General features: G+C 43.6%; 1 protein-coding gene across 24 annotated transcripts in view; it reads right to left on the bottom strand.

Moving 5' to 3' along the window:
- The window catches only part of EVL (Enah/Vasp-like), a 141696-nt gene that overhangs the window by 75845 nt on the left and 53648 nt on the right, over window positions 1-12203 (bottom strand). For 3 of the 24 annotated variants that reach the window (XM_083613062.1, XM_083613063.1, XM_083613065.1), the window contains exon 1: window positions 7148-7316. The exons of 20 other annotated variants lie outside the window; for them this stretch is intronic. In XM_083613062.1, coding sequence (XP_083469188.1) covers window positions 7148-7158 — 11 coding nt within the window. In that variant the 5' untranslated portion in view covers window positions 7159-7316. Of the gene's footprint in view, window positions 1-7147; window positions 7317-12203 lie in introns of those variants that run through there. One more of the 24 variants, XM_083613074.1, reaches the window with a different exon arrangement.

Raw genomic sequence — 12203 nt, 5'->3', positions numbered from 1 at the left:
GGCCCCACCAGCTGGGGATCGAACCTGTGACATTTTGCATGCAAATCATGTGCTCTGCCAAAGAGACACAGCCCTTCTGCACGTGCAAGGTTTCTGAGTGAGTGGCTAACTACATTTTAAGGTCCCCTAAGTATTTGTGCATCTCCCTACCCTTGCTAGAATCTGAAGGGTGGGTGTTCGGGGAGGAAGAACGGCAAGCGTTACCCACACGTTGCAAGGGGAAGCTCCTTCTTTGAGTTACGAGTGCACAGATATATATATAAAATTTATACCCTGCCCATCTGGCTGCGTTTCCCCAGCCACTCTGGGCTGCTTCCAGCAGAATATTAAGAAACAAGGATTCCTCAAATATTAAAAGCTTCCCTAAACAGGGCTGCCTTCAGATATCTTCTAAAAGCCGGATAGTTGTTTATTTCTTTGACATCTGGTGGGAGGGCGTTCCACAGGTGGGTGCCACTACCGGGAAGGCCCTCTGCCTGGTTCCCTGTAACTTCACTTCTCACAGTGAGGGAACCGCCAGAAGGCCCTCAGAGCTGGACCTCAGTGTCCGGGCAGAATGATGGGGTTCGAGAAGCCCAGAGGCAGTCGCTACAGTACTATGGTGGCTGCATGAACATCTCTGCGTTTTAAAAGGGTCAGTAGTTCTTTAAATGCCACAAGGCAAAGTGGGGAAACATGGAAGTCCTCCACAGAAACTGCCTGTGTTGCTGATATTGCTTTCTTTCTGAAAATAGTGCTGGCATTTTAAAAGCTGAGAGAGAGATATATGAAGGCAGTGCAGCCAGCTCTGCAGTGCTGAAGGGGCTAGGATGGTTTGACATTTGGGTTCACTCCAGCCACACAAGTCGTGTCAGCAGGTGCATGGAAAACTGCGTAACTGCAACAATGAAGTGTCTTCACTTCCAAGGCGAACACACATTGGACCACAGGACTTCACTTATCACAACAGGGGCAATCCACAGTGAAGCATAACCAGGAAATCCTGCAGTTCAGGAAGAGGCAGCTGAAAATGTGGGTTCTTTCCACACCACTATAGTGAGGACTCAGACCTAGCAGGTCTACTTTCTATCGGTTAACCAATGCGAGTGGACGAAATAACAAGATCATATTTTCACATCGCTTCTTGTTGTTTCTTCCAAGCCTAGAGGAAGTCACAGGCCTATGACACATCTCCTGCGCTTGAAAAGGCCAGTAAAAAGAGCCACAGTAAACCTCAACCAGTTTTAGCCATTTGTGAAAAGAAAAAAAAAGACATGGTATTTTGCACAGGACATATGTGGTCGCCCTGCTCTGCTTACCCTTAACAGGTTCGTGTGAGAGCACACGAAGAGGCCACAGGTCTGTTGCCACAAACCGCTCACTCCAAATAGATCGAACGTGAAATGAACATACAGTGGAACCTTGGTTCTTGACCTTAATCCGTTCCGGGAGTCCGTTCGACTCCCGAAACCGTTCGAAAACCAAGGCACAGCTTCTGATTGGCTGCAGGAGCTTCCTGCACTCAAGTAGAAGCCGCTTCGGAAGTTTGGCTTCTGAAAAACATTCGCAAACCAGAACACTCACTTCCGGATTTGTGGCGTTCGGGAGCCGATTTGTTCAGCAACTAAGCGGTTGATAACCAAGGTACGACTCTATGTATTATATATATTCATGAAAGTAGCAGCTGCGGTTGTAGGGAACATTTAAGGGGGTTCTTTAAGTGTACCTAACATGACGCTAATCTTTGGAGAGGGCGAAATGTGTTTCCACTTATTAACAAGTATAGTCAACAATTTAACTTGGTTGGTAGAGCATGAGATTCTCCAACAGTTTGACTTCATCCCCCAAAGGTGCACCTCTTCATTGTCTCCTGAGAAAGACAGATGCCAATAACATAAAGGCAGTTTACTCAGACTTCTGCCATCGCTTAAAACCTCATTTCCTCCATCCCTGCTTTCCTCAAACTTCTGTGGTTTCAAACCACCACTAGTGAGAAATACTATCTTCAGAAATACTATAAAATTAATGAATGCTAAAACTGTGCTTGGATTGGTAATAAGTGGTAATTAGTGATAAAAGTTAATAAGATTATGCAAAAAAGGCATTGATAATTGGTTGAAAATATTGATATAGAATATGTTATGGTATAAAGCTTAAATATTTGAAAAAGGGTAAGAATTTGCTGAATTAAATATCTAAATGGGAATACAAAAGGGGGGAGGCGTGAGGAGGTCAAGAACATAAGCATATGAATCTGAGGTCATTGGGAAAAATGGAATTGTTTTATTTTTTTCTTTGTTTAAATTTAATCTTTCTTAATTAGTTGTGATTTTTTCTCTGTATTTTTTTTGTGTTTCTTTTTTCTGTAACTTATGGTTTCTTATTTTGAGAATTTCTACTTTTCTTTTCTGTAAAACTCTAATAAAAATTTATTTAAAAAAAAAACAAAACAAACCACCACTAGTGAGTGTCCCTGCCTTCTCACTACCATGCTATGGCCGCTGGCGTTGTGCAACCCGTTTTCTCCTTTTCTCCCTCTATCCCGCCCTGACATCATGCAAATCCAGGATTGTGATTTGGCACGACAAATCCTCCAACAGGGGCTGGACATTTTGTGCACAGAGGAAGCCATGTCTGGGGGTGAGACAAGAGGAAAGCCTTAATTGGTGCCACAAAGGTCTTGGTGTTGGTGCCCTTCAGGCCTTCCTCGGGAAAGCGTAAAAGGAGATTAATCCAGCACACAAATTCTCATTATCTTAACAGGCCACCAGCAAGCAAAGGAGAGAGGGGAACCAAAAAGTATTCCCCAGGTAAGAAGCAGAAAGAGCACTTCCTATTTATTGAGCTTTTATTCTGATCTGCTATTCTTATTTTTTTTTTAAAATGAAATAAAAATGTATACAACCCTTTGTCCCAGGGCAGTTCACAACAGAAACAAAATACAAAATGCATAATAAAACAAAAATAAGTCAATAATCCCACAAACCTCCCACAAACACACTTAATAAGTCATAGAATGTTAATCAGCCTGGTTGGAGAGAAATGTTTTCACCTGGTGCCTATTACATATGTAATGAAGGTGCCAGGTGAGCCCTCCTGAGGAAGGCATTCCACAATCTGTTTGAAGCGAGTTTAGAGGACACTGGCTATTTAATGAATATTCATTCCATTCTTAAGGAAATCAGCTCTGAGTGCTCACTGGAAGGACAGATCCTGAAGCTGATGCTCCAATACTTTGGCCACCTCATGAGAAGAGAAGACTCCCTGGAAAAGACCCTGATGTTGGGAAAGATTGAGGGCACAAGGAGAAAGGGATGACAGAGGACGAGATGGTTGGACAGTGTTCTCGAAGCTACCAGCATGAGTTTGACCAAACTGTGGGAGGCAGTGGAAGACAGGAGTGCCTGGCGTGCTCTGGTCCATGGGGTCACAAAGAGTCGGACACGACTAAACGACTAAACAACAACAACATTCCAGTTTGTGAGGAGGTTGGGTGATATTGTGTCAAAGCAAGCGTGCACTTTCCAGTGCATTTACTTTGTGACTTCTCTTACTGGGAAAACTCCATTCATTTGGGGAACTTTTTTTGTTGCACAAGACCTCCCGATCAACTATTAGTGTGCAACCTGCATTTGTCAGCATGTAACAGAATCCCACCAGAAGACAGTGAAAATTTGGAAGTACTAAAAGAAAAAAAGCCAAGCAATACAACAATGAATCTTCGGCCCATGAAGGGTGCCAGAAAAACAGAGACATTGTGCAGGAGAGTATGAAAGGGGAGAAGAAATACTTTAATAGAAAGACCACCTTCCATCTTCCACCTCTCAGTATTTTTTAAATACATTTTATTTCCTAGTATACCTGCATCCTCTGCCATTGAACAATTTACGCGCAAGCATAAAAACATCTGGCAAACAGCAGCAACCCCACACAGCCACCATGGGCACAAAGGGAAAGAGCTCTCCTTTTGCATTCACACCAGTTATCTTGTTTATTTCAAGTATTTATATTATTTATTTCATTCGCCAGTCACTGTTTACAGTAAATGGAAGTCTCAAAGTGACTTGACAAAAACAAAACACAAACACTGAAAACCAGAAAAAAAATCAACATGCCAACACAAGATACATGAAATATCTCACATTTCCTCTACAAAGCAAAATAATAATAACCATCATCATCATCCTAAAGGAAGATAAGAACAAACGTAAAACCACAAATTTACCCCAAAAAGAGCCCTGCCCCCCTTACCACTGAAACAACATTACAGTGGTACCTTGGTTACATACGCTTCAGGTTACAGACTCCACTAACCCAGAAATAATACCTCAGGTTAATAACTTTGCTTCAGGATGAGAACAGAAATCGTGCTCTGGCGGCACGGCAGCAGCAGGAGGCCCCATTAGCTAAAGTGGTGCTTCAGGTTAAGAACAGTTTCAGGTTAAGAACAGACCTCCGGAACGAATTAAGTACGTAACCCGAGGTACCACTGTACTGAAATGTTTATTTGTGAGCTTAAGCTATAAATCAAAGGGCCCTGGGTTCAGATTTCACCTCCATCATACACTCAACTGAACCTGCGTAAATTACAATTTCTTAGTAAATTTCCATTTCCTTCCTGGCATCTCCTATGGGGTAACCGTGATCAGCTTCACAACCCTTGCTATCTGAATTATATGAAGTGTTATATAAATGGAAACTCAACCGTTACGACATTTTGAGCGACTGCACACATAAAGCCCTTGAGAATCTCCGTGTGCTGCCCTCGTATTCTCAGGGCATACTTCCTCAATTTCTTCCTTCGTAGCTGAGGAAGGCGGAATAATTCGGTTCAGTTCATACTTTACTTCACTCAAGTCTCTTAAAATACACGGCAAAACAATACGCAAGCTGAAACACAGCCGTCCTTCAAAATTTGCAGTTCTCCGAATTTAATGCAGACTTTAGGGGACAGTGCATAAATTTAATAAATAATAATAATTCTTAAAAGCGTATTTTGGTGACAACAAAAATGCATTACAGTGAGGGGGAACTGCTTGCAAAAAATGTGTACAATAGCTAAAATTGCATACAAACGGTGCATGTCAGGATAAATGACTACTAAAATCCTGTTGAATTTCCGTGAGGAATTCAAAATAAATAAATAGATAAATAAATAAATCATACTGATGCAGAAATGTGGTGAACCAAAACATGGAGGATGGAGCAAGCTTCCATGTCACATAGAGGAGGGAGAAAGGTTGTTTTCTGCTGCTCCAGAGAAGCGGACACGGAGCAATGGATCCAAACTACAAGAAAGAAGATTCCACCTAAACATTAGGAAGAACTTCCTGACAGTAAGAGCTGTTCGACAGTGGAATTTGCTGCCAAGGAGTGTGGTGGAGTCTCCTTCTTTGTAGGTCTTTAAGCAGAGGCTTGACAACCATATGTCAGGAGTGCTCTGATGGTGTTTCCTGCTTGGCAGGGGGTTGGACTCGATGGCCCTTGTGGTCTCTTCCAACTCTATGATTCTATGATTCTATCCTGCTACAGAGACTAGGGCCCAAACCAATGCATTCAAATTGGATGTTTTTAAGCAGAGGTTGGATGGTCATCTGTCCTGGATGCTTTAGTTGAGATTCCTGCATTACAGGGAGTTGGACTAGATGACTCTCGGGGTCCCCTCCAACTCTACGATTCTATGATTCCTTCATCAGATTTTGTGGGCTCCTCCGGGCAATCTGTTTGGTGAATCACAGCAGGAGAAAACAAGCTTGCTCCCTCTTCCATGTGACAGCCCTTGAGATATTTGAAGATGGCTATCATATCTCTTCTCAGTCTACTATTTACCAGGCTAAACATACCCAGCTCCCTCAACCATTCCTCATAAGGCTTGGTTTCCACCAGTGGCGTAGCGTGGGGGGTGCAGGGGGGGCCGGCCGCACCGGGCGCAACATCTGGGGGTTAGGGTTAGGGGGCGCAAATCCACGGGTTAGGGGGCGCAAATCCATGGGTTAAGGGGCACAAATTACTTGCCTTGCCCCGGGTGCTGACAAGCCACGCTACGCCACTGGTTTCCACACCCTTTATCCATCTTGGTTGCCCTCCTCTGCACACGTTCCAGCTTGTCAATATCCTTCTTAAATTGTGGTGCCCAGAACTGGAGACTCCTTATGGTGGGAAGCCCTCAGATGACTGTAGCAGCTACCAATTCCAACAGTCACATGGCCCTGCTTCAAAACTGGTCTTAGCACCACCATGCTCCTTCCTTGGAAAGCACCTGGCTTCTTCATGCAATTGGAACAAGAGGAAGAAGGTACAATGAAATTTGTACCTGTAATTTCCTTGTTCCTCTCTACTACCCAAATCCAAGAAGGTGGGAGGCCCTGTCCGTGGGAAGGTGAACAAATGGGTAACTGCAGCAGCTGCTGGAAACACCAGCTGCTACTGTCAAAGAGAGCTTTCCCACAGTACACTAACCAATTAAGGAAGTTTTTAGTCAAATTTACTGCTTTAGTTTCAACTCTTAATTATGCTACACACAATTTGAAATTGATCTTAAAGCTTGAAAAGATGTAGACAGATCATTCAAATCAGTGTCATGAATAAACTCGCTCGTGGATCAGAGCCAAGAATAAACTTTCACATGGAAATAAGCCACTTCTCCAGGTTTGTAAATTTACTTGATTAACCAGATCAGCAAGTTTAGTCCCTTCCACTTCGATTGCGTTTTTTAATTCAGAACAGAAGGCTATATGGTTTGTAACTTTGTAAAGTTCGTTAACAGTTCTGTGCATTTTCCAAATCCAAAGCAATAACAGCATTTGGCAAAACAGATAATGAAGTTAGAGAAAACATATACACTTAAACAGAAGGCCATTCAGCCCTGCATTGTGTGTTGAAAAAGACTGAGGTAGAAGAGATCATATCTGTAATGGATTCCAACTGAAATTCACAAATGCAGACATAAAACGAAGCAGTTATACCGCTGTTCCAACAAATCAGTTTTTTGGAGATCTCAATCTCATGTGTGTCATTATTTGCACACACACACACCTTTGCATCAAATGAACCCCACTCATTTTTTACTCTCTACCAGATATGAATCCCTATGCTTCATATAAAAGAGGACTATTGTTCTCCAGTGAATCAGTGCAATACATTCCCAGTAAAGTTGCCAAGCACTTACCTCGCTGCCATCACAGAAATAACTTGGTATTATGTTTTGGGGAGAACAGTACTAGCGATCTGTCCAGCACAACTGTTGCATTAAAACATGTCGCCCTTGTAACTTCACCACGTTACACAAAGCAGAACATGAAGTAAGCCGAGCAGTTTAACTTGAAAGTTTACACTAGGTCTTGTAACCAAACAGGAAAAGGAAGCTTTACCAAAATAGAGAGCGTATGTGTGCAGGAAGCAACTCTGCGTTTTTGGCTTGATATTTTTTCTTAGCAAAATTTATTGTTCAGCAGAAAGGCCAGTGTGGAAAAAAGAAGAAGCCCAAAATAGCCCAAATTCGAGGGCACAAATAGTTCCACCCTCACTGATAGTGTTGAGGATATATATTTAAGTTCCCCAATAAAAGCACTCATCAATGGAACTCAATATGGACATCACTTGCCAGCATTCTCCAAGATGCGTAGGGTCACAGAAATTAAGCTGGATTCTGCAATATGTGCAAGCTGCAGTAATTTGTACTGGTTTGGGAAGGGACAAGGAGCAATGCTGGCAAGGAAACCACTGGTAATTTGGGTCGGCCAATTTCTAGCTGCTGAGATTTCAGCAGGCACTGCCAGGGCACATGCAAACACTGTCATAAGACCCAGAGACCTGATTTTTTTAATTTTATTTTTAAAAAAGCAAAACCGAATGCATAGATTTTAAAGGAAGCTGGATTCTGCACCATACTTCATTCTAAGCTTTTTTTCCTGGGCATCCACACAGAATTCTGCCACACCCACACAGAGTCCACATCTTTTAGAATTGAGGCACAAACCAGCCCTCATTTTGTTTTTGCACATACAGTGGTACCTCGGGTTACATACGCTTCAGGTTACAGACTCCACTAACCCAGAAATAGCACCTCAGGTTAAGAACTTTGCTTCAGGATGAGAACAGAAATTGCGTGGCGGCGGCAGGGGGATGCCCCATTAGCTAAAGTGGTGCTTCAGGTTAAGAACAGTTTCAGGCTAAAAACGGACCTTCAGAATGAATTAAGTTCTTAACCCGAGGTACCACTGTATACACATATACAGTGGACGCTCGGGTTGTGAACGTGATCTGTGTGGGATGCACATACGCAACCCGCAACGGCACGTCTGTGCATGCGCAGGTTGCGATTCAGCGCTTCTGTGCATGCGCAAACCACATTTTAGCACTTCTGCGCATGCTCTATCACCGAAACCCAGAAGTAACCCGTTCTGGTACTTCCGGGTTTTGGCAGTCCGCAACCTGAAAAAACGCAACCTGAAGCATCTGTAACCCAAGGTATGACTGTACACACCATCTCTTTAAGTGTGTTGTTAAATTTGAGTTGATGTCTTAACAACCCAGTCAGATGGGTGGGGTTAGTTGAGAGTCCAGCACTGCAGGAGGTTGGATTAGATAACCTTTGGGGTCCTTTCCAATTCTTATAATTCCATGATTCTACTATTCCCTCCCACCCCAGCACCTTTCCAGTTTCCCATTTATCAGTTAAGCTCTGATACTTTCATTTCTGCCACTCTAGCGGTGTGGTGAAAGATGAGCAATCCACATTTATTATATTGCTGCAGGAAAAAAACCTTCACACTCACTCCATGCCTGCCAATCTTGCTCTCTAGGCCATAATTATGAAGCCCACCCAGAGACTCCTGTGTTCAACAGATCAATGGAACGGCATGCGCAAAGAACAGAAAATCCATACAGTGGGTTGGCCACACTTTTGAATTGCGCTAGCGCAAGTGTGACTCTACCTCTTTGTTTTCCTGTCGTTTTGAGCAGGAACCTGCAGTTGTCTTACGCGCAAGTGGTTAGCCAAGACTAGAATAAAACAGACGGGAGTCCAGAGAATAAGGAAACTGGTAATACTTCAGAGAGAGGGTAAACAGAACAAAACAGTGTATGACAGGAGGACAAATCCTATTTGGGGACTTCCCTGGCTTTTTTCTGGCCCAAGTAGGACCAGTCTGAATAGTTGGCCTTGGTTTAGGGAAGCTTTTAATGTTTAATAGGTTATTGTATTTTAGTGTTTTTTTGGAAGCCGCCCAGAGTGGCTGGGGAAACCCAGCCAGATGGGCAGGGTATAAATAATAAATTATTATTATTATTGGTGAAGATATGACGTTTTCATCCCAAAAAGTTTTTGATTTGAGTTTCTATTGAAACAAGGCTGCATTTTAATGTTGTATTTTAATCTTGTTTTTAAGTTGTATCTTAATCAATTATTTTATATCTGGTGTTAGCCACCCTGAGCCCGGTCTTGGCTGGGGAGGGCAGGGTATAAATAAAAATTATTATTATTATTATTATTATTATTATTATTATTATTATTAAACTGAGAGCACTGTCGCTCTTAGATCAGGTCTTCATAAGAGGGAAACTCAATCAGAACCAGTCAGAGGCACCAGCTTGTGGAGGCAATGGGGGGGGGGGAACACTGTGTATGTGATGTCAGGATGTTGGGCGGAGCTGGGGCGGAGCCAAAAGTGGCAGCCACATGCCTAAATGGCTGGGGGCTTCTCCTCCACCTCCTCTTAGCACTGCCACTGATGGGAGGATGCTCTGACACCATGCTGGGCTCCATTCTTCAGCACCGTGGTTTTGGAACATGGGCTTCCCTGGCCCCTACCCCCAAAATATAGGGGACCCGGAAAGGGCTCGGCCCCCAGGAGCTGGCGCCCCCTGGAACCAGTTTACTTTCCAATTCTTCCAAATGTCAAATCCCAAATGTCTTCATCACCGACTACTGAATCCCAACTGACTCGAACCTCCAGCCAATCAGTCTGGACCAAAAACAGAATTAACCCCTTATGTCACACACTGGCACAAGTTACCAGGGAGGCGTTGTAAAGAGAGTTCACCTTCTCCTTATTCCCCCACCCTGGGTGAGCATAAGACAAATGCAAGTTCCAGCTGAAAACAGCAAGGAAACAAAGAGGAAGGGCAGCACACCCCAAACCGAGTAACATTTGACAGCAAGGCAAAAATGAAAAGGCTTGCTTACTTCTCAGGAGTCATAGCTTGGGCTTCCAAGCTCAGGCATCAAGTACCATTTAAAAAAAAAAACCCTGTCTCACACGAACAATGTTCACATACATGCAGACAGTACAATGGTACCTCGAGTTACAGACGCTTCAGGTTACAGACGCTTCTGGTTACTGACTCTGCTAACCCAGAAATAGTACCTCGGGTTAAGAACTTTGCTTCAGGATGAGAACAGAAATTGCGCGGAGGCGACGAGAGGCCCCATTAGCTAAAGTGGTACCTCAGGTTAAGAACAGTTTCAGGTTAAGAACGGATCTCCAGAACGAATTAAGTTCTTAACCTGAGGTACCACTGTATAATGCTTTTACCGTGCTTGACAGAGCACTTGTGAAAACATTCACTGCATCCACCTGTGGCGCAAGGTAAGGGTCCAGAAATAGCATCCACGCTGGGAATGCTATTTATGCAGGGCCAAAAATACACAGACACACAGTAGCACAGTTTTTCACTTTAAAAACAACAACAACGCAGCCTTGCTGCAGCTTCAAAAAGTGGCAGAGCTTCTCTAAGCACTTCAGCACTATTGCTCATTGGTAACAAATATGCTTTATATTCTCATTAATCGAGACTATTCTCGAGAATATCCACCAAAAGATTATTCTCGAGAATTTAACATCACTAGGAATGATGTTACATCATGGTGTAGCAGGTATTCCCAACGGCCCATTCTGCTACCACAGTGCTTCCTTGCTGCCACTCCTAAAGCAGCAGCAAGACTGCTTTGTAGGCAAGGAAAGAGTGTGAGACCCTCCGACACTTCCTCTAATATGGGAACACCCCTCTAAAATATTACTATTATTTATTAAATTTGTATACAGTACTGCCTTCCATCCATAGACCTCAGGGTGGTTCATAACCTAAAGACACAAGATTAAACCCCCCCCCCCACAAAATACAGAATAAAAACAAGAACAAACTAATAACCCTCTCCCCTCCAAAACACATTTAAATATTAAAATTTCTCCCATTCCCCATAAGATAGCGAAAACAACTTTCAGGACCTTTCCATTTAGGATCACTGGCCAAAATATTTCGCCCAGGACTAGGGGCTATAGCTCAGCTGTTGCGTGAAGAAGGTCCCAGGTTCAACCCAGTTAGGACAGGTGTGGAGATCCTTCAGCTCTCCAGCTGCTCCTGTACTACAACTCCCATTGGCCCCAGCGATCATGGCCAATGGCAAGGGATTGTAGTTCTGCAACACCTGGAGGGCAACAGATTCTTCACACCTGAGTTAGAAGAATCAGAGAGCAGGCGATGCGAAAGGAACCTCTACACCACTGATGGCCAAACTTGGCCCTCCAGCTGTTTTGGGACTACAATTCCCATCATCCCTGACCACTGTTAGCTAGGGATGATGGGAGTTGTAGTTCAAAATCTGCTGAAGGGCCAAGTTTGGCCATCACTGCTCTACACCGAGGTGCCAGGGAGCCACTGCCAGTGAAAGAAGACTGTGCTGGGCTACAAAGATGAGGGATGATGGGAATTGTAGTCCAAAAACTGCTGGAAACCCAAGTGTGGGAAACTCTGATAGATAAACAGCAAGACCAGGCACACACAGCAAACTGAAACTAGGATCCAGACCTCTCAACCGTTTACTTCTTCAGCAACCTGAGATGTTCTATCTCCTTTCAGTTACCGCATGGCAGCCTTATAAACTCTTCCTGTTGTTATACTTGAAATCTGCAAGGCAGAGGCTGGGTGGGGTGGGGGGAAGTGCTGCACTTAGAACTGTGCTAAAGAGAAGTGAAATGTAAAAAATGACCTAATTTACAGCTGCAAATATTTTTGTTCTGTCTCGCTGAGCCGAGTAGCTTGAGGTGAAAGGGACTTTCCTAAATCACTGCCAGATCTTAAAATCACAGTCCGTACTTTCCCTTAGCTTTTGACCCAGTGGTTCAGAAAGCTCCTCCATGATCACCTGTCTCTTCATTTGAGAATCAATCGAGAAAGTCCAGTTGGCCCTTCCAAGTTTACTTTCACACTGGAGCCCCTCAATT

This window comes from Podarcis filfolensis (genome assembly GCF_964270895.1).
Source record: "Podarcis filfolensis genome assembly, chromosome: 1".
Classification (NCBI taxonomy): Eukaryota; Metazoa; Chordata; class Lepidosauria; order Squamata; family Lacertidae; genus Podarcis; species Podarcis filfolensis.
This window is presented reverse-complemented; position numbering and strand designations above follow the sequence as displayed.